This window comes from Chenopodium album, chromosome 21, assembly GCF_948465745.1.
Source record: "Chenopodium album chromosome 21, dcCheAlbu1.1, whole genome shotgun sequence".
NCBI lineage: Eukaryota > Viridiplantae > Streptophyta > Magnoliopsida > Caryophyllales > Amaranthaceae > Chenopodium > Chenopodium album.
In genome coordinates this window covers 1,263,757-1,286,744 of record NC_137854.1, presented here as the reverse complement: position 1 = coordinate 1,286,744, position 22,988 = coordinate 1,263,757, and the positions used below count along the sequence as shown (strand labels likewise).

The 22,988-nt window shown below is 35.4% G+C and overlaps 3 protein-coding genes across 3 annotated transcripts; 2 read left to right on the top strand and 1 right to left on the bottom strand.

Annotated features, from left to right (window-relative positions):
* Window positions 1-1,339: 1,339 nt before the first annotated feature.
* LOC145602607 (DUF4228 domain protein) lies at window positions 1,340-3,164 on the bottom strand. The gene is made up of 3 exons (XM_081658788.1): window positions 2,909-3,164; window positions 2,715-2,800; window positions 1,340-1,465 (listed from the first exon to the last, which is right to left on the bottom strand). Exons 1-3 carry the CDS (start codon window positions 3,162-3,164, stop codon window positions 1,340-1,342), a joined length of 468 nt encoding a protein of 155 aa, XP_081514914.1.
* Window positions 3,165-7,088: 3,924 nt separating this feature from the next.
* Window positions 7,089-9,932, top strand: LOC145601740 (heptahelical transmembrane protein 4-like). The gene is made up of 3 exons (XM_081657809.1): window positions 7,089-7,587; window positions 8,382-8,706; window positions 9,046-9,932. Exons 1-3 carry the CDS (start codon window positions 7,286-7,288, stop codon window positions 9,694-9,696), a joined length of 1,278 nt encoding a protein of 425 aa, XP_081513935.1. The 5' UTR covers window positions 7,089-7,285; the 3' UTR covers window positions 9,697-9,932.
* Window positions 9,933-12,134: 2,202 nt separating this feature from the next.
* LOC145602606 (uncharacterized) lies at window positions 12,135-18,291 on the top strand. Its single transcript, XM_081658787.1, has 10 exons — window positions 12,135-12,476; window positions 12,651-13,496; window positions 13,772-13,827; window positions 14,201-14,575; window positions 14,804-14,912; window positions 15,219-15,816; window positions 15,889-16,010; window positions 16,520-16,571; window positions 16,681-16,851; window positions 17,630-18,291. The coding sequence occupies exons 1-10, from the start codon at window positions 12,135-12,137 to the stop codon at window positions 18,289-18,291; spliced, it is 3,333 nt and encodes a 1,110-aa protein (XP_081514913.1).
* The last annotated feature ends 4,697 nt before the right edge of the window (window positions 18,292-22,988 follow it).

Here is a 22,988-nt window from a genome sequence, read left to right as displayed (position 1 = left end):
CACTAAGGCTCTCGGAAAGTCACAGTTTGATTATCTCCTCTCCAAGTTGGGCATTTCAAATCCGCATGCTCCAACTTGAGGGGGGGTATTGGGATATATCATATACTATATTTTAGGAAGATAATTATTCCCTATTATTATCTTATGTATTCCTTATTATTCTAGGATATCTTATGATTCTAGGTTAAGGAAAGTATGTAATGCCTATATATTTGGGAAGATGTTTATTGAGAAATCAAGCAATTCAATTCCAATTCTTTCTAATTTCACAAGAGGGAAAATGAGTACCATTTTGACTAGGATAATTTACGTGGTGTCTCTACTTGTTTTTGGATAAAATCATAGATCATACGTAACAATGTATCATTTTCAGTATTGTTTTTCTCACTTTTTTACTCCAATTATCTTTAATTCCGTAAACAAGTGTTGGTCGTCTAAATTTATCGACTACCTATAACTATCAAAGCAGGGTCCTGGCTTAGAAAGCTTCATTAATCAGTACGCAGCGCCTTTGTGCTAGTAACCACTCTTACCAGAAGGTTGACAAACGTAACGTCAATTGGAAATTATTTTGGCAAGCTCAATTGTAATACGGACTACGGAGTAAGAGTTTAAGCTTTTGTGGGATAAGAAGTAAAAATGCAAAGTTGACAACAAATGCCTTGATTGATGTACTGTTTACAAAGTACGGTGTATATTTGTATTCATCCTTTGAATGTGTTCACTTTGTGTGTAAATGACTAAGTGACCTAGTTACGTAATACCTCAATAAGATAATCGAAACATAAGTTTTCTTACACTATCATATAATCTGAATTTAGAGGTAAAAATCAATGGCCCAACTCATTAGCCCCATGGGGTCTAGCTCATAAAAATGTGAACAAGCTCATTTTAAAAAATAAAAACTCAGCAAAAAAACCCCATTTTGACCGGACAAGCCTAACATTGTTTTGCAGGTGTAGACATAACTAAGGCCCAACCTGACCTATTTTTTTTTTTTTTTATAACCTCTACAGGCAAAATCCAATTGAAAATATCACCCCGACAAATTTCCAAAGACAATTGATTGAAGACAACAATAGCATAGCAGCACAAGACATCCTGGTTTTGGCCAACAAAAGTAGCACATAATATCTTCCAACATATTCAAGAGTTGACTTAGTTGGAGCAAGAAAACAGGTTTAATATTATACTAGTATACACCTAGTATATTACTTGTATGATACAAGTACAAAATACCCAATTAGTCCTGTAGTTCAAATATAGAGCCAAAGTGATGCTAATTAAAGAGGGTAAACATGTATAGTTTGTCAACCAGAGAACAAAAGGATTCCCAACTTCAGACTTCAGAGATGGTCTGCAAGGCAGGCTTCCAATGCCCTCCGCCACCATGATGCCTACCTACGCATCTGCTGCTACCGCTCCTACTGCTGCTACTCCCAGCCTCGTTACCATCCTTCTTAACCTGCAAAGCATATACATAGGGGTGATCACTACTAGAATATGTACGAATGTGTTACATTTTGGCACCTTCCTAGGGAATTTGCATGACATGATGAACATCTTTACGCTTTTCATTCAGCTTAACATATATGTTCTATTGATAACCAAGTTAAAGTTAAAAACGAAACTTTTTGAGATTGAAGAACAGATAATACAATTAAATTTCAGTGTAAATTTCATGTGTCATTAGCTAAATGTTTGATTGTGATCATTTTTGCATAGCTTCATCACGAATAATCAACTACCACAATGGCATATGAGGGGGAACTATATATATAATAACTAGATTGTAAGAAGCATTCTGTAGCTCATGGAGCAGAAATATTGTTTAGAGATTCTTAATTGAAATGTCTAATTGCTTAACAAGTTGCGTCTATACTACATTTACCTTTGGCTAAGTAAAGAGAGTGAGCAAGTCAACAACATAACATTTTTTTTTTTTTTGAAACATCAACAACATAACATACTTTTGCCTCTATTAGTTACTTAACTGTTAGGCGAATAGGTGAATTTGACAAGCTCAATCGATAATAGTTGTCACAAGAAATTTCAAAAATTTACTTAGCCTATAATTCTTTTAAAACATAGAAATCCAATTGCCCGTAATAGGACCTTGTAAATTGCAATTGATCAAAGCAAAGTAATACGGAGTATCCCTACACATCAGAGTCAATTAAACTATTTTTTTTTTTTATTTTTTTATTTTTAGCCATAAGTTTATAACCCGTCAGTCCGTCACATTGCTCACACGACCTTATGGTTTAAAGTTACAATCTCAATCATGACCTATAAGTATTTGTCAATTGTTCTTCTTGGAATAAATATGATGAGTTATAGTTATATATGACCTACGGAAGTAATATTAATACTTCGTACATTATATTAAAACAATAATACTTCGTACATTATATTAAAACAATGACATGAAGAACATTAGCCAAGAGCAATAAACAATTTAGCATGATCTCTAAAACCCCTAATCATCCAATGATTTCACAAATATCAAGGTAGGCAGACAAAATCATGATAAACATGCTTTTTCATAAAGGTATAAATCAGCTATGCTCTCGACTATAATTCTGTTCAAAAAATTATTCATTTTGGACCAGCATGTAAAAATGTAAAATCAACATGACTTATTCACTAATCATAATTGATTATCATAATTAATATAAACCATGAATTTATTGAATTTAATGAAAAATTATTACCTGGGTTTCAACAGGCAAAACACCACTTTCCTTGAGCAATTTCCCTAATTTCACAGATTTCTTCGTTGCAAACTCCTTGATAACATCTACAAATTAAAAACAATGTAATATAATACTCGTACAATTTAATATAACAAAATTAAAATTGAGGGATTTGAAATGATATACGGAGTAGCTTTAAATAAATTAAAAACCTTCAAAGGTGATGAGACGATAGACGTGACCAATGTGCAAATTGTCAGTAGGCCTAAGAAGTTTAAGTTGTTGTTTCACAACAACGTTACCACTGACATTAGGTGATTCTACGACAAGTGCGACGTAGTGGCCAGGGTTTGACCTCATGACTTCATTAGCATTGACCGGCCAGTTTATTTTATCAACCTTGCCATCTTTTCCCGGATGTTGAACCTCCACGACCGCCGTAACCTGTGTTGCCTGGCAATTCCCCATTTTACTTAATTTGTCTTAATGACAGCTAATTACTGTATTAGACTAATTAAATAGAGATGAAAGAGTGAGTGTATATGAGAGGAGATGGATTGGATCAAATGTATAAACCTTTTATTTATTTATTACTAGGGTTAAATTAGGACATTGGTTAATCTCGGTCCGTTATGATTTGGGCTATTAAATTGAAATCTTTTGTTTCCGTATATTTGATTATTGGATAGGAATGCATTAAGGACGATAAAGGAGAAGATGCGTTACACATGATGTAAGCCTAAGTATTAAGGTGAAATAGTAATGGAGTGGTAGGGAGAGGAAGGTGTGGCACTTGTTGACATTAAATAGAGGAGAATAGGAGAAGGGTTTAGTGATTGTTAGGGAGGGTTTCATATGGCTTCGGATTTTTATACGTACCTTTGTGTCATGTATCAACAACATGTGCCTATGTAATTAGTTTCTTATACGAAATATATTTTGACAAAAATTGAGTATAGTCCGCGAGAAATAGTTTTAAGGTACAAATCGTTAGAACTATATATAGACTTGTGCACTTATCAATACTAAAGACTACGTACGTACATAGTATTTCATCATTTAGAGCAACCCAAATGTGTTGATACAAGATGTTGTGGGTTTCCACAGAGACTTTCAAGTCTTAAACTTCCCTAATGGTTGGCTATAACAATTGTAGCAGTTGCATGTGTAAATGTGTAAAGTGTTCCTTAGATGAAAGAATAATGTTATTTTTTTTTTCTTTCTCCAATGATAAACTTAGCTTGTAGCTTCACACTAGATCACAAATACTAGCTAGTAATAGAATTAAGCAAGCAACTGACAACATAAATTTTTTTCTGAAACAAACTTTTGCAATAAAATCACAAATGATTTAGCCCTATTGTTACAGATTAATTTTTGCATTAATGTTTTTTTTTTCTTAGTTAATTGGCTATTCTCACCAAGATCATTTTGTTGCAAACCTTTGGGCTGAATTGTTGCATTGATATTACTCTTGGGCCTACTTATGTGAAGTATTAAGTATTCTCCATTTATTTATTTATTTTGACAAATTCATTTACTAGTATAATATTTGGTTACTCATATTCCCTTAATCTTGAATCTTGATTCTCCGATCCCATGATGGATTTAATTCTTCCTAGCTATGATGCAAGCAAACATGAGCTACATGACCACCATGAAGCATGACCCGACCATGACTACCGCCATCCGGACTCCACCCTACTGGCTACTAATAGCCCCGGCGACGTCTTACCCAATCACAAGTCTCCAACAATAATCATAACAAACAATATTTTCTCTGATGATTGATGACCCAAAATTTATCCAAAAATTAGGCAAAGAAACGAACCATTACATCAGAAAATAGCAAGCAAATAGGAAATACCTAAACTAGCTATTCTTTAGTGGTTCCACATTGTTGAGCTTCATTGAATTTTTACCTGAACAGACTTCAAAAATGCATTCAACCAAATATTCCAACCACCTTGACGGCCTTAAGTGATACGAAATAATTTAACATCGAATCATGTTACAACAATATTTGGCAGCTTCAATGCATATACAAGGCCAAACTTCTCCATTACATAATGAATTGCTTACTTCTATCACGTGCATGATGAAAGTCACTAATGATTTCCATTTATTCTCTATCAATTACTTTCGGAGTTACATATGTTATTCACTCTAAGTTATATATTCATGAAATTTATTCAAACCTCGTGATCAATTTATAAACCCCGCCCTTAGACCACTCTCACTCATGGTCAAAAAAATAAAATGCCATTCTCTCTCTACCCACTTTCTCACTCCTCTTTTTCACTTTTTTTCATGGGCGTATTTTTTATACAAGTCCTCACACACTCATGGGCTAAAATAAACCCACAACAAAAATAAAATTTTTAATAATTACGAATTAAGTAGAAAATTGTGATTTTTTTGAAGTGTACAAAAATATAACAAAATGGGTGTCTACTTATAGATAAAAATAAATTATGAACATTGATAATTTTTATTTTTGTTTTTAAATATGTTAAATTGGTCAAAATAGCTATTTAGGTTTAATTAGCGGGTACACAAGTTACTGTAGCATTACAAAAATGCCATGGCCTTGGGCATTTTTGATTTTCCTCATGGACATTTATTTTTTTGCCCATGAGTGGGATACAAGTTTTTGGGTTTTTACCTTGAAATTCTCCTCATGGGCATATTTTTGACCATGAGTGAGAGTGCTCTTATATAAAACTTTTATTCCGAAAATTATACAAGTATTAAGCATTGAACTTAACTATGCCGCATATTATAAGGTAGAGGTGTTACTCTCTCAACCATGTGTGATCTACATTTAATTTTGATATAACATTGATGATCGAGTCTTTAGTCGAAATTAATTTACAATGTCCTAATAAACATGCTTAGGGACCAATATCTAATTTGTGCTCACATGTGTCACCCTTCAAATACACTCCATTCCAACTTAAAGACTGTATTAAAAGTCAAGCTAATGATTTATTCTAATTATTAAACATCCTTATAAACTAGGAGTGCCAATTGATCCAATATTAACTGTGATTAAGATTACTAAGTAGTCGAGCAAAACAAGTGAATCAACTAACAACCACATGATCCTAACAAAACTTAGGTCCTTATTAATGGCCATATTGAAGAGCAAAATTTATGAGATGAAAATTTAATTTCAATCCTAAGCAAATTGAAACAAGCATTTAAATGTGATCATGCATTTACATATATGCGTTACATATTCTTATGCAATGTCGTTTAATTACTTTGGTCAGTTATACTAGTAACTCGAAATGTGGATGAAAAATTACCTAACCAATTTGAAATTGGTAAAAATGAAGCACAACTATGGTTAGTTTTTTAATGTAACTAGTTAAGATGACCCACTCTTTGAGGTGGAATTATATGCTCACGAGTAATGAGCCTCATGACCTTTTAGTCAATCTCCAAACAAAGTTGAAGAAAAGAGGTGCATGGTCCATTTCTTTTTCTTTTTATTTTTAGAGACTCTAGACCTACCAATGAAATTGATTTATTGTATTGGTTTAGCTTTTTAAAGTTGGTTTGAATTATTTTAATTTGAGCTAGAGTTATTATGTAGATGTAATTAAACTCGATAGAGCATAATCAATTCAATTTGATTTCAAATTTAGGCATAACCAATTCAGTCTCCAGGTTATTATAAAACTGAATAGGTTTAAACTTTTATGGAGTACGTTATAAAGATAACGAATATGTTAGACTCCCTAAAAGATTGTACAATTCAAAAATTAAAAAATAATAACAATATGACTAAATACCATAAAATAAAAGCACGAGCAACATATCACCAAATCAGGCAAAGAATCACACAAAAATGCTAGTAGAAGTAGTGATCAATATTGGCTATTCTATTTTTATTTATCAATAAAGGTTTGCATTGAAATTATTTCAACTACATCATCAAATCAGGCAAAGAATTAAACACAAATGTAGTAGAAGTAGTACAAATCAAAAATCAACAATCAACAAAATCCAAAACCCTCACAAATCAAAAATCATTTTCTTATTTTTGTCATCTTTTTCTAGTTAGACCTTGTTTTTCTGCGAAAATAGAGGTCATGAAGAGTAGTCTCAATTTTTATTAAAAAATTAAAATTAAAAAAAAAAAGACACAGTCAAAAATAACATTTGAAGAACTACTAAGCCATTACTAGTAAATATTATAATTAATAAAAATTCATTAAAAAAAGGGGAGGCAATATTATTGGAAGGCATCTTCGCATCTGTAACGAGTATAACTAACATTTGTAAACCCAGATTCCCCCCTTCACTCCCTTTTCTCTCTCCTCTCTCTCTCATCTTCTTCTCTTTTTATTAATAGCGCTTTCAAATACAGATTTGCAACTTTAATTACGCCGTTTCTTTCATCACCTAACTCTCTCAATCAACTTAAATCCTCTGCTTTCTCTGCTTCATCCTCTGCTTTTCTTCCCAGATTTCTTCACCCATTTACTCTCTCTTAAATCCCATTTCAATTTCTGGGTTTCACTCCAAATCTTCTGATTCAAACTGGGTTTTCTTTATTATTATTCTTTTCCTCTTTTTCTATGAGAAAATCAGGGGAAATGAGTAATAACAATCAGATTAATGTTCAATGTATGAAACAGAGGAAAGGGAATCGGAAACGGAAAGGGCAAGGGAATGGGAATGGGAATGGGAATGGGAATGGGAATGAGAAAGGGAAAAGATTATGGAAAAAAGTCAAGTATCAATTAGTGGAGTATAATTCATTACCAGGTTATTTGAGAGATAATGAGTATATTAAGGGATATTACAGAGCTAATTGGCCATTAAAACAGGCTTTTTTCAGCATCTTTACTCTTCATAATGAGACCCTTAATGTCTGGACGTAAGATTCCTGCAACCTTCTTGTTTCAATTATTATTGTTCTTTACTTTTGTCTGTTTTTAGCTGTTTGATCTATCATTATTATTTTAATATTATATGACAGGATCTTGATTTGCTATGTCTATTTTAATATTGTTTCCTTGGTGGGTTTCGGAATTAGTCTTCGCCTTGAATCTTGTTGACGGGGTAAAGTTGCGTGCATCTGAACCTCTCGAGTCTTGAATTAGTGAATCTTCATAAGTGTACAGTCAAATCTTGGATTTCTGTTATTGTTGAGGAATTGCCCGATTAGATCATTTTTTCTTTGTTATAGGATTAATGTGAACCTTGTGTAACTAATATGAAAGGCCCATTAATATGAAACTAACTAGTAAATGATGTTGCAAATGATTCAATTTTTGCAAAATGGATTGTCCTGACATTCTGCAGACACTTTAGGGTAGGAACGAATGTGGCCAGGTGGTCCAAGCTGCATAAAATGTCCACAAAATTATGTACTTGCTACTTTAGATGGGTTATTTTTAGAACGAATTAGTTAGTTTTGAAAATTTAGGTGTAATTATTACCACATTTGCATAATTGGGTGCTGCTTTCTGTTACTTCCTTCGTCCATTGGAATTGCCCCGTTTGACTATTTTTGTGAGAGGCTTTTTGAGTCAAATGGAGCAATTTTAGTGGGACGGAAAGAGTGCATTACATGAAGTATGTACTCGTAATTTATTTCTTGGATTTCTTCTGCGCGATGAATCTTTCACTGAACTAATTTCTGTTACTGGTACCATTATCATGACGCAGGCATTTGATTGGATTCTTCTTTTTCCTTTGCTTGACGATATACACTGCAAAGAAGGTTCCTGAGGTTGTTGATCTCCATTCTATTCAACATCTTCCTGATGTAATCAGAAGAGCAGATCTGCACAAAGTGCATGCTGATATATTGACATGCTTGCCTTCATTACCTGACATGTCTGATCTCCACAAGCTTCGCGATGAACTGAAAACATCACTGCCATCTATGGATATGCTTCAGTCATTATCTGGTTGGCACATAATAGAGCTCCTCTCAAAATGCCTGCCAGAGCGTGTTTTAAGTGGAAACCACACGGATGCAAGGGTTCTGGTAGGTTCCTGATTTTTAGCCCTTAGTCACTGTATCTTGTGAGCACAGCTTTCTTTTTGATGATGAATTTTCTGTGTAGGGGAAGTACCAAATATTCTGTGTTGGTTGTTCATTGAAAGACTTTAAGTAGAAGAAAAAGGAGGATTAAAATGCTATGAACCTGTTTCTAAATGTTATCTAGGAACTTTCATAATAAATGTTTCTGATTACTCTTAAAATTCATAGGTATATTTAAAACTAAAAGGAATTCATGTTGATTGCCAAGATAATATAATTTTTCTAGATAACTCTACTGTAAACAAGCATTCTGTATGTAATAAGTGTGTTCTATTGCTGCAGCATAGTGTGACAGATGAGTTGGCAAATGTAATACCCTTAATAAGGCAACCAATAACTCGTTGGCCATTCTACGCCTACTTAGGAGGAGCCATGTTCTGTTTGCTAGCTAGCAGCGTATGTCACCTCTTAACCTGCCACTCAGAACGCTTAGCATACATCATGCTCAGGGTGGACTATGCTGGGATCGCGTCCCTAATATCAACGTCCTTCTATCCTCTGGTCTACTACTCCTTCATGTGCTACCCCTTCTTTCGCAATCTTTACATGGGCTTCATCACTGTTTTGGCATTTGCGACAGTTCTGCTTTCTCTCCTCCCAGCCTTTCAGAATCCAGAGTTCCGAACCATAAGAGCTATTCTATTTTCTGGGATGGGGGTGTCTGGCTTACTGCCAATTCTGCACAAAAATATCATATATTGGCAACAGCCTGCAGCACTCTACAGTACTGGTTATGAGCTTTTGATGGGATTGTTTTATTTCCTCGGAGCCCTGGTTTATGCAACCAGAATTCCAGAGCGATGGATGCCTGGGAAATTCGACCTTGCAGGACACAGCCATCAATTGTTTCATGTACTAGTTGTTGCTGGGGCGTACAGTCATTATCGTGCAGGGTTGGTATATCTCCAGTGGAGAGACATGGAAGGTTGTTAGGCAAAGTTTCAGGAAAAATCTAGGTCAGTATCATTATTTGTAAACATTCTTCATTCTCAATTGTAATTAGTGGATTAAGGCATATGATGTTCAATGCATCAGCCTTTCTGTAGCTATTGGATAGGTGACACAGATTAAAGTGTTCCACTTTGAATATTGTACTAAGGGCTTCTGCAGGAAAACAGTGATTAATGTGCTTGTTAGTTTCTGCAAAAACTTTCATGTAGATCACATTTTTTTCAAATCTGTTTTGATCTGATTTTTGTTTATGTGTTCATAAAGTCATAATCTTCATATTGTCAGGTAAATATATACACTATGTTAATTCATTCATTTATTTTCATGTACTCATGCTGAATCTATCCCATACATTGTATCATAAGTATAAACACTTGAAAAAACATGGAAAAAATTTCTTTATCAAGCCTAGTCTGACAATTGGAACCCACGTCTGACGTGAGTTTCCTATACAGATCAATAAGTCCCACTTTGAAAAGGAAAAGTAAATCGATGTGCTCTAATGTACGAAGTATAAACTTAATGAGTTACTCATAATCCTACCTTTGTCAAATTGTTTTGAAATAGAAACTCATTTAAAGGCTATGTACTTGTGCAGTTGGGCATTTATCAATGTGTAGAGAAAATTATTTACAGAAGACAAGTAATTTTATTATTGTATTCAATTATTTACTGGGCTATGGAATTCTGAGTCGGCAGTAAGCCAGTAACTAAGCTAGCATTCAATTATTTACACTTTCATTGAGATCATTTGGATGATTATATGATTCATTAGATTTCATGTTAGACAATCACAGTATGGTGTACTGATGTTTATACTCCTATAATAATGTTATTGAGCTAACGTCTATGATTAATTGATTTTGGGATGAAACCTTGTTTTTTCATTGAGTCATAAACATCCCCTCAAGCCCTCGACCATACAATATTCTTATTACCGGGAAAAAGAAAATTTTGAGGTGGAACATGGATAAATTATTGAGATGTAGGAAGTCTTGTTTGCAACATTTTACTTCTTACGTCTTAGATTACAAAGTTGTTGACCCTTATGAGGTTTTGATGATGATACTAAGAATTGAGCAAACTTCCTTTTAATAAGGATTTTCTAGTGTTGTGATGTTGGCAGGTTCAGTAAGCGTAGAGGGCTGAAGTAGGAACTGGAACAAAGGAACTTTGGAAGATCCATGAGGACAAGTAAAGAACAGAAGAAGAGTTCCAGCAATGGAACTTCCCGAAGTTTCTCAACAGGAACTTCAAAACGGGTGTAACGACCTGGTTCTGGTGTAATGCTGGGGCAAGCCTCAACAATCAAGGATCAACACAAAGATCAAGATATCAACCGAAGAAGATGGACTTCATAACTTATAGTTGTGTAAAAGATAAGTTTGTTTTCGTAGGATGATGTAAACATATAAATGATAGATATGCCTGGAACTTATTAGAAATCAGATAAAGCTTGGCAAACTAACTAATTCGTAAAAGATAATTATGAATTTTATAAAAAAGTACTTAATGGATTTTATCTTATAAAATCTGGTTTAACTTGGTTTTATCTTTTTTATAAAATCTTATCTTTTAACAAAAACGAATTTGATAAAATTTGGTTTTTATAAAAACGAATTTAAATCTGTTTGGATTCGGTTTTAAAGAAGATAAGATCAGATTTGTGTTTGATCTATCTTGTTTGCGAAAACCCTAGTTTGAGAAGCTGAGGAACTCCTATAAATATAGAAGTATTTCAGCTTAGCAAAGTGAGAGTTTTAAGCGTGAAAACCACTTAGTGCTTAAGAGTAAGTTTGCCAAAAGGTTTAAGCTTTATCATTTTGATTTCGGGTTTCATGTGTAGCTTTCCATTTATGTGTTAGAGTGTGTCTTTGAGTTGTAATTGGTTTTGGGGTGAGATCGTGAATTCTCTTAAATTCACACAAGTGTATGAGTTTGAATTCTCTAAAATTCGAGTGAAGACTGTGAGTGCACAGAGAGTGAAAGGAACCTGAGAAGTGTCTTGGGTCACCTAGGAAGTGTCCTGGGTAAGGGGAGAAAAAGGGTCCTGAGAAGTGTCTTAGGTCTGGTAGGAAGTGTCCTATCATAGAGTCAAGTGTCCGTGGTGGAACTTGCAAAGCAAAGGTCTGTGTAATAGGTTGTACTAGGAGAGTTGCCTATTATAGTGGAATTTGTTCATAAGTCCCAATAGGGCCGAGGTTTTACTTCCAGTTAGGCACTGGATGGTTTCCTCGTAAACTTGCTGTGTGCTTAAGTTTTCTTTATGTTTTTATTGTTTATTTCCGCTTAAGTTCCGCGATTGGAACCTACTACTATTCACCCCCCCTCTCGTAGTAGTTCATCTAAACTAACAATTGGTATCAGAGCAGGTTCTCACGAGATTACAAGCAACCTTGTAGAGTAAAGTTCCTGAAGAGATGAATGCACACGAGAAACTTGAAGAAGGGTATTCCACCCAGAGACCACCAATGTTCAATGGCAAGTTTTATTCATACTGGAAGAATAGAATGGAGATATTCATCAAAGCTGAAAATTACCAAGTATGGAGAGTCATTGAAAACGGTGACTTCGAGGTAACAAAAACCAATGCAAACAAAGAGGTAATCCCTAAACCACTAGCTGAATTTGATAAGGAAGATTATGATAAATTTGAGTTAAATGCTCAAGCTGTGAAAATCTTGCATTGTGGACTAGGACCTCATGAGCACAATAGGATCATGGGTTGTAAGTCTGCAAAGCAGATTTGGCATTTACTACAAGTAACACATGAAGGAACGAATGAAGTTAAACGTTCCAAAATTGATTTACTAATGTCTAAATATGAAAGATTTGAAATGCTACACAAAGAATCCATTCAGGATATGTTCACTAGATTTACTAACATTGTCAATGAGTTAGAATCTTTAGGCAGGTCCATACCCATTGATGAACAGGTAAGGAAAGTCCTTAGAAGCCTTCCTCAAGATGAGAGATGGAGATCCAAGGTCACTGCTTTGCAAGAATCCAAGGACTTCACCAAGTTCAACCTTGAACAGCTCAATGGTTCCCTGCTTACTCATGAACTTCATCTTGGAGCTAATACTGAAAGTTCCAAGAACAAAAGCCTTGCTCTAAAGGCTTATGAATCAAGTGAGTCTAAAGATGATGACATAGAGACAGCCATGCTGGTACGAAGGTTCAGGAGGATGCTGGGAAAGAGAGGAGAGAAGAACAGGAGAGGACAGCCAAGTTCCAGGGAGATCAAATGCTTTGGTTGTGGTTCCAAGGACCATCTCATCAGAGATTGTCCTCAACCTAAGGAGGATGAAAAATCAAAGTACAAAGGAAAGGAACAAAACAAGCATTACAAACCATCATTCTCCAAGGAAGATGTGAGAAAAGCCATGATGGCTGCATGGGGAAACTCTGATTCAGAAGATGAAGGAGAAGGAGAATCCGTAGAGGAAACAGCCAACTTATGTCTAATGGCCAAAGCAGATGATGAAGCACGCCTGAAGGAACTTGAATCTGAGGTATGGTATGACTATCGACAACTTAAACACTTAAAAAAGGAAAATCTTATGGACATTATTCTGGAACTTCAAGATGATTATAAAGAACTAAACAGGTCGAAGTTCCAAACTGATAAAGCTTTAAATATTTACAAAGAACATAGTGAATGGGTAGATAATATGAAAACTGACATACAAACTAGATTCTTTGATTTATATGATAGAAATGTCCTTCTAAAAGAACAAGTTGAAAAACTGAAACTTGGAATTGACACTCCTGACTCTGAAGTTCCTATTGCAAGCCAACTTCCAAATTTTGAGAAATTAAAATCTGATTTGGAAGAAGTTAAAATAAAAAAATCAAACCTTGGAGGAGGAACTTGTCAGAGCCAGGAGAGGTAAAGAAGTAATTAATAATGGAATTCCATCTTGGATAGCTAACATCCATAACAAGAATAAAGAAGGACTAGGTTATAAGAAGAAGTCTAGGAGAAACAAGAAGTATGTGGATCTACCCAGTCAAAAACTATGTTACTATTGTGGTAGTACATGACATCTTAAAGCTGCTTGTCCTAAAAGAAATAAAGATACTCTTAAGAATACTGAGCATGCTGAACAGGTATGGTTGAAGAAATCTGAATCTTCTTTCAAAACAATGGAACCCAAGGAAACCTGGGTTCCAGAAATTAACGCTTAGTTTTCATGCAGGTTCCAGTGAGGGGGAACAACACTTGGTACCTCGACAGTGGTTGTTCTAAGCACATGACTGGAGACAAATCTAAATTTCTCTCACTGGATGCCTACTACGGTGGAACTGTGACCTTTGGTGATAATAAGAAAGGTGAAATCATTGCTATAGGTAAAGTAGGAAGGTCAAGTTCCAATGCTATTGAAAATGTCTTTTTAGTCGAGGGTCTTAAACACAACTTGTTAAGTATTTCTCAATTTTGTGATAGAGGTAACTCAGTTAGCTTTACTTCTAATTTTTGTAGAATCATTAACAATGACACTAACAACATTATCCTTGAAGGAACCAGAAAAGGGAACACATATATTGTGGATCTTAACGAAGTTCCAAGTAGTAGTTTAACTTGTCTTAGTGTCATTGAGAATGATCCCTTATTATGGCACAAACGATTTGGCCATGCTAGTTTTTCTTTGCTAGATAAACTTAGATCAAAAGAACTTGTGGAAGGACTTCCAACCATCAAGTTCCTAAAAGAAAAAGTCTGCAGTGCATGTGTTAGAGGTAAGCAGACACGAATATCTTTCAAATCTAAGAATATGGTAAGCACCACAAAACCATTGGAACTTATCCATATGGATTTGTGTGGTCCTATAAGAATACAAAGCAGAAGTGGAAAAAGGTATGTGATGGTTATTGTAGATGATTTTTCCAGATATACCTGGGTTTTCTTTCTTGTAAGCAAGGATGATACGTTTGATCACTTTGTTGCTTTTGTGAAGAAAGAACAGAGAAGAACAGGTCATCAACTGATCCATCTAAGGTCAGATCATGGAACTGAGTTCGAAAACTCAAAATTTGATGAGTTTTGTGATTAACATGGGATGGACCACAACTTCTCTGCTCCCAGGACTCCACAACAAAATGGAGTAGTTGAACGGAAAAACAGAAGCTTGGAAGACATGGCAAGGACTATGCTGATTTCCAGTGGACTGCCTAGGAACTTCTGGGCAGAAGCAGTAAACACAGCGTGTTACATATTGAATAGAGTTTCTATTAGAGCAATAACCAACAAAACACCTTATGAACTAATTAAAGGAAGAAAACCAAATATTTCTTACTTTAGATCTTTTGGTTGCAGATGTTTTGTATACAATAATGGAAAGAGAAACTTGGGAAAGTTTGATGAAAGAAGTGATGAGGCTATATTCTTAGGATATGCCTCAAATAGTAAAGCTTACAGAGTCTATAATAAAAGAACAATGTGTGTTGAAGAGTCTGTACATATAATTTTTGATGAAACTGATTTTGTGATTGATGTACAGGATGATGATGATTTCGAGATAGGGTTAGTAAGAAGACATGACCCTGATGAGGAATCAACAATATCCATGAAGCAGCAAAACAAGAATCCAGTAGCTGAAAACCAAACTGCAACTGAAACAGAAGTTCCACAAGAGGAACATCCTGAGCCTGAGAACCCAGAACCAGAGAATCAGGAACCACTGAATCAAGAGACAGGAAACAATGATGCTGAACCTGAAAAGTTGTATCCAATCAAAGACTTTACCCCTAAACGTTGGAAACATCAAAAGTCTCATCCAGTGGACGTGATTATGAGTGACATAACCAAAGGAACTCAGACCAGGTCACAGCTAAGGAACTTCTGTGCATTTTTCTCGTTCCTATCTACGTTGGAACCAAAGAACTGTGATGAAGCCTTACAAGATGCTGATTGGATCATAGCCATGCAAGCTGAACTAGGAGAATTCGAGAGAAACAAAGTTTGGCACCTAGTTCCTAGACCGGAACACCAGAAGGTCATAGGTCTAAAGTGGGTGTTCAGAAACAAGCTTGATGAACATGGAATCATAGTAAGAAACAAGGCTAGACTGGTTGTCAAGGGGTACAATCAACAAGAAGGCATAGACTTTGATGAGACATTTGCTCCAGTTGCCAGGTTAGAAGCTATACGCATTCTTATTGCTTTTGCAGCTTTTATGGAGATTAAGTTGTTTCAGATGGACATCAAATGTGCATTTTTAAATGGTCTATTAAAAGAGGACGTCTATGTGGAACAACCTCCTGGATTTGAAGATCCAAATTTCTCAAATCATGTCTATAAACTTGATAAAGCTCTCTATGGGCTAAAACAAGCACCAAGGGCATGGTATGAGAGGTTGTCCAAGTTCCTGTTAGATAATGATTTTAAAAGAGGCAAAATAGACAAAACTTTGTTTTTGAAATCTAAAGGAACTGACATTTTAGTTGTACAAATATATGTAGATGATATTATTTTTGGTGCAACTAATGAATTTTTGGTGAAGTATTTTGCTGACCTTATGAGTAGTGAGTTCGAGATGAGCATGATGGGTGAGCTAAACTTCTTTCTTGGATTGCAAATTAAGCAAACTGAGAAAGGAATAATGATTCACCAACAAAAGTATGTGAAGGAACTCATAAAGAAATATAAGATGGAAAGTTCCAAAACTATAAGAACACCTATGGGAACTAACGCCAGACTGGATGAAGACATAGTTGGAACTTGCATAGATCAGAAGATGTATAGAGGTATGATAGGTTCCTTATTATATCTAACTGCTAGTAGACCTGATATATCTTTCAGTGTAGGCTTATGTGCGAGGTTCCAAGCAAATCCAAAGGAATCTCATCTCAAGGTAGTTAAGAGGATACTTAGGTACCTCAAAAGAACTGATGATTTATGTCTCTACTATCCAAGGAATGAATCAATTGATTTAGTTGGATACACGGATGCTGACTATGCAGGTGATTTAGTGAATAGGAAGAGCACATCAGGTATGACTCAATTTCTTGGATCATGCTTAGTTTCTTGGGGTTCCAAGAAACAGAATACAGTTGCCTTGTCCACAGCAGAAGCTGAATATGTAGCTGCTGCAGCTTGTTGTTCACAAATGCTGTGGATAAAACAACAAATATGTGATTTTGGTTTAAAATTTGAATGTGTTCCAATTTATTGTGATAATACTAGTGCTATCTGTATTTCTAAAGATCCAGTGCAACACTCTAAGGTTAAGCACATCCACATTAGACACCATTTCTTAAAAGATAATGTGGAAAAAGGTTATATTAAGTTGGAATTTTGTCCTACTGATAATCAAATTGCTGATATTCTAACTAAGCCTTTGAGCAGAGAACGCTTTGAGAACATGAGACTGGAACTTGGGATGATCAAGCTGAATTGATTGCAACTGAAGTTCCTAGATATGGCATTGTCAATTAACAAGATCAATTAGAAGAATAAAACATCTACCACAAATTTGGTGTGATAAACATAACGGGAATGTCACCGTTGGTAAACTCTTGGAGGTCAGTGCAAGTAACTCTTATTTAAAACTGTACATACTATTCAAAGCAATGTAGACTTGTATGTGACTTGTTCCATAAATTATATTTTTGAAAAATCAGTTTTTCTTTTCGAGAAGATTTATCTTCTGGAATTATCTTTTATTAAATATAGTGTGAAAAGATAAATTCTTGATTTGTAAAAAAATTCCATCCGGATTAGTTTTCAAAAACAAGATAAAATTCATTGTTCCTAAACTAAACCCTTCCACTTCAATACACTGCTTCAAAAATTTACTCCCTTATAAATACTACCCAACCAACCCCATTAACTTACCATCACATCAAGTAAACTCTAGAACTACCCTGACCATAAAATTTCTACAGCTAAACCACACAAAAATTTCTACAGCTAAACCTCAACCAACCATGGCCGAAGAAAACCCTAAGAACCAAGAAGAGCTATCACCTCCCAGATCACCTAGCCCACAACCACTCAGCCAAGAAATTCCTGTTGTGCTACTTCAAACCACCTCAGAACCAAAAAATACCAAGCCAAAAGCCGTTGAGGACACTGCAACTTCCTCTACTGGAAGTTTACCCAATGTTCTTGATCGAATCGGGTTATGGAAGAAGAGGAAAGCCGAAAAAACGGAAAAGTCACTCGAAGATCAAATTCTTGAAATTGATATGATGGCGAGGGACGAGGAACCCGAGGAAGAGAAAGAACATTCTGAGGGGGAAGAAGATGAGAAGGCACTGGGAAAATTTGCTGACAGGTATGTTGTAGGCTATAAAATTGATGATGCATGGTGTAATAAGGTGAATTTTGAACTTCTAGATCTGCTTAAGTTCCAGGGTTGGGATTTCATGTTTACTGTTAAAGCTAAAAATTATTTGTATCCACTGGCTATGGATGAATTCTGTAAGGAATGTGAATTTGAGGATGGTGTGTGTTATAGCAAAATTAATGGTGTTGATGTTGAGTTTGATGCTGCTAGAATAGGATCTATTCTGCAAGTTCCATGTGAGGGGTTTGATACTTACATGAAAGGGGTTGTGACTGTAAGGTAGCAGGGCATACTAAAACTGAAATCATAAATTACTTAGGGGGTAAAAAGGGTGTTAGCGTGATGAATCACAATGATCTCTCTCCGTTGCACAAATTGCTGTTTAATTTGGTAAAGAAGTCCTTGGTTCCAAGGACTCAAAAGAAAAATGAATTGTGCTACTTAGATATGGCCCTAATCTTTTGCATGTCTAAGAAGATTAAAATTAATTTCCCAGCAATTATGATCCAACACTTAGAGCACTGCATAGAAAAAGAGATAAAAGTTGGATATGCTGCGATTCTTGCTTCTGTGTTTGAAGATTTAGGTGTGCAATTGAGGGATTTCTATGGGCATATGAGGGAGAAAGGAGAAAATGTGATCAATGAAACCACTCTGAGAGGTTTGAGTATTGCTGTAGTGAGGGGGAAGTGTGTGAGGTATGAAGCTGCTCAGAAAAAGAAAGAAAAGGACGAGGACTCACAGGTGAGAGTTCCTGTCAGGAAGAGCAGAAAGCTCTCTGGTGGAACTCAGGGTAGGACCAGTGCTGCTGATCCCTTGGAGTTGAGTGAAGGAGATGGAGGAGCTGATGAGCTAGTAGCTGATTTATCTAATAGGCTTATGCAGGTTGAAGGACAGCTCCTTGACTTGTCAGGGAAGATAAAGGCTATGGAGAGGACTGACGCTGCTCAGGCCAAGGAGTTCCACAAAGCCATCTCAAGCCTTGAAGCAAAAATGAAGAAAGCTCAAGAGGACAACAAAGCTGATCTTGAGAAAATTTTACAAGCGCTTGACGCTTGATCACCTATGCAGCCTACCCTAGCCATCCCCTAGCTTCATATTTTCTAATGGTTTTTGGAACAATGATCTGTTTTTATTTGAATGTTTTTGATCTCATTTGCTTTTGAATATTTTGGAACTTGGTTTGTAATATTTTAAAGTACTCTGGATGGTTGGTTTTGTTAAATAGTATGGAACTTTGTCTATACTTGCTTGCATTGTTGAGAATAAACAGGAAAATTTGTGTGAAAGTACTAGCTTAAGAGAGCTAGCCAGCGCTGCTTCCAGCTTCCCACATTCGATGAATTGCCTGTGGGGCTGTGAGTAGATGAATAAAACTTTAAAAAGTCAAGTTTTTGATGATGCCAAAAGGGGGAAAAGCAGGAGCAAACTTGAAAGCTGAAGTTGTTCTAGTTCCAGTTGAGTAAGTAACAAAGGTTTCTCTTCTCTAAAAATTTTCTTTGCTTTCTGTTTGTTTTCTTTCTGTTACTTATGTTCTGTTTTGTTTCTTTGTTTTGCTTATATGAAAAAAAGGAAAAATTGGAAAATGAAAAAATTAACCTTCAGTTTCTCTACTTATCATACTCAGAAGTTTGCTCAGTTTGTCATCATCAAAAAGGGGGAAATTGTTGACCCTTATGAGGTTTTGATGATGATACTAAGAATTGAGCAAACTTCCTTTTAATAAGGATTTTCTAGTGTTGTGATGTTGGCAGGTTCAGTAAGCGTAGAGGGCTGAAGTAGGAACTGGAACAAAGGAACTTTGGAAGATCCATGAGGACAAGTAAAGAACAGAAGAAGAGTTCCAGCAATGGAACTTCCCGAAGTTTCTCAACAGGAACTTCAAAACGGGTGTAACGACCTGGTTCTGGTGTAATGCTGGGGCAAGCCTCAACAATCAAGGATCAACACAAAGATCAAGATATCAACCGAAGAAGATGGACTTCATAACTTATAGTTGTGTAAAAGATAAGTTTGTTTTCGTAGGATGATGTAAACATATAAATGATAGATATGCCTGGAACTTATTAGAAATCAGATAAAGCTTGGCAAACTAACTAATTCGTAAAAGATAATTATGAATTTTATAAAAAAGTACTTAATGGATTTTATCTTATAAAATCTGGTTTAACTTGGTTTTATCTTTTTTATAAAATCTTATCTTTTAACAAAAACGAATTTGATAAAATTTGGTTTTTATAAAAACGAATTTAAATCTGTTTGGATTCGGTTTTAAAGAAGATAAGATCAGATTTGTGTTTGATCTATCTTGTTTGCGAAAACCCTAGTTTGAGAAGCTGAGGAACTCCTATAAATATAGAAGTATTTCAGCTTAGCAAAGTGAGAGTTTTAAGCGTGAAAACCACTTAGTGCTTAAGAGTAAGTTTGCCAAAAGGTTTAAGCTTTATCATTTTGATTTCGGGTTTCATGTGTAGCTTTCCATTTATGTGTTAGAGTGTGTCTTTGAGTTGTAATTGGTTTTGGGGTGAGATCGTGAATTCTCTTAAATTCACACAAGTGTATGAGTTTGAATTCTCTAAAATTCGAGTGAAGACTGTGAGTGCACAGAGAGTGAAAGGAACCTGAGAAGTGTCTTGGGTCACCTAGGAAGTGTCCTAGGTAAGGGGAGAAAAAGGGTCCTGAGAAGTGTCTTAGGTCTGGTAGGAAGTGTCCTATCATAGAGTCAAGTGTCCGTGGTGGAACTTGCAAAGCAAAGGTCTGTGTAATAGGTTGTACTAGGAGAGTTGCCTATTATAGTGGAATTTGTTCATAAGTCCCAATAGGGCCGAGGTTTTACTTCCAGTTAGGCACTAGATGGTTTCCTCGTAAACTTGCTGTGTGCTTAAGTTTTCTTTATGTTTTTATTGTTTATTTCCGCTTAAGTTCCGCGATTGGAACTTACTACTATTCACCCCCCCTCTTGTAGTAGTTCATCTAAACTAACAAAAGTACAATCACATAATGAGCTACTAGAGGGCTGAGATGATAGTTTGATCCCAAAGGTCGAAAATATTATTGGTTATCTCACCCACCTTCATTTTCTTAAGTACGACCAAGCGACTACACTATTTTATTAATCTCCGAGATCAACTAGGAGTTCCTTGATAATACTGAGGGTAAGCTTGTGGTATTTTGAGTAGTTGACCTTAAACTCTTTAAGGATATTTAGAGGGATGCAAGTATGAGCTCACATATGAGGAGCAAGATTATAAGCTCATTATTGTATGCAAGTATGAGCTCACATATGAAATCTGTCGGTTAAGTTGGACGTGATGATTAGTGGTATATAATTATAATGGACTATAAAATTGGGCCAGATCTCATTTACATTAATGAGCAGTCCCACAACTCTGGGTAGGAAAGGCAGGCCCATGATTCATTCAAATGAGAAGAGATAATAAGCAATTATGGTAGATGTACTCAATTTTTCAAATATGCACAGTAGTAGTTAGTAACTCGGCCTACCGCACTGCCCACCTCACCACTCTCTCCATGTGAACAAGTTCCCTCTTTTGTTAAGGAATTAACTTGCTTGCTTTACTTCACTTTAGTACTTTACTTTACTGGTACCAACATTATTATTGAAGTTCCCCTAATTCCACTAGTCTGTTGTATCTTATTCATTGAATTATTAAAGCAACCAACATACTACGGCGCTCAGACACGTACATACTACTAACTGGCTTGATTCACTACATAGCCAACCCGTAGAAGTATAATAATGCTTCATCTATCTCCTAAATAATTTAGACAGTTAATCGTTGATCATTTATCACGAAGTTGAATTACCTTTTAAATGAAAACAAATACCATCTCAATTCTCTCTTTCTTTTCTTTGTTTTAGTCATATATTAGCTTGAATTAGGCATACCTATCATATGTGTAAGAACTAATTCCATTTGTGTTCTCAATTACCTCACATCTTCAGAAGAGTATTTGCATTTAAGACATGCACTTAAGGGTCTGTTTTCTTCAGTTTAATTTCAGTTCAGTTTTTCCTTCTCTCATAAACAATTCATTTTAGCTCGGTTCAGCTCAGTTTAGTTCAGCTCCAATCAGTTTAGTTTAGTTTAGTTCAGTTCATCTCCATCATAATTTATGAAGACTTCTAATCATTCAAATGTGTGCACATCATACGTAAAATGTGTGAGTTGACATGTGATGTGTATACTTACATAGTTACATGACCACAACAAATAGGGGTTCATTGTATGTACTGTATGATATCTATACGTAAGAAATTGAGAATGGATCAGCTAGGATATTCATAATCTTTCCACAATAAGACTTGTAAAAAAGCCAAAATTGTTTCACAGGCAATCCCCTTTCTAACAGGCAATTTATCGTGAAAAGCGACTTATTTGTCCCTAAAATTTGGCATGGCCAATAAAACTGTGTCGGTTACCAAAGCACCAAATAGAAAACACAGTGAAATTCTAACATTCATTTCCACGTGTCCTCATCCTACCTGTTTCTACTTTATTTTCTAGCATGAGCAACAACAGACTTAACCAACCTCTCTCTCTTTCACTCAAGACTCATCAGTAATCAACATTCAACAAACGTAAATTTCATAGAACCACTATTACTACTATTCTACTGTGAGTAGAATTTTGGAATAGAACCTCCTTTGATTTTATTACTTATTACGAGTACGGAGTACTTTTTTACTACGAGTATGATTTTGAAATAGAACTTCCTTTGATCTTATTACTATTTACTAACTACGGAGTATTATTCTTTTACTAGTATGATTTTGGAATAGAATCTCCTTTGATCTTATTACGATGGATTCATCCCGTGTTCATATTAGACATCTACGTGGTATAACTTTAGTGGGACCAAACTTTAATTCCTCTGTTAGTGCAGTTTTCTTCGTTCCTCAATTTACTACTCCACTCCTTTTAAGAGAAAAGGCAACCCCCATTCTTTTCATGCCTC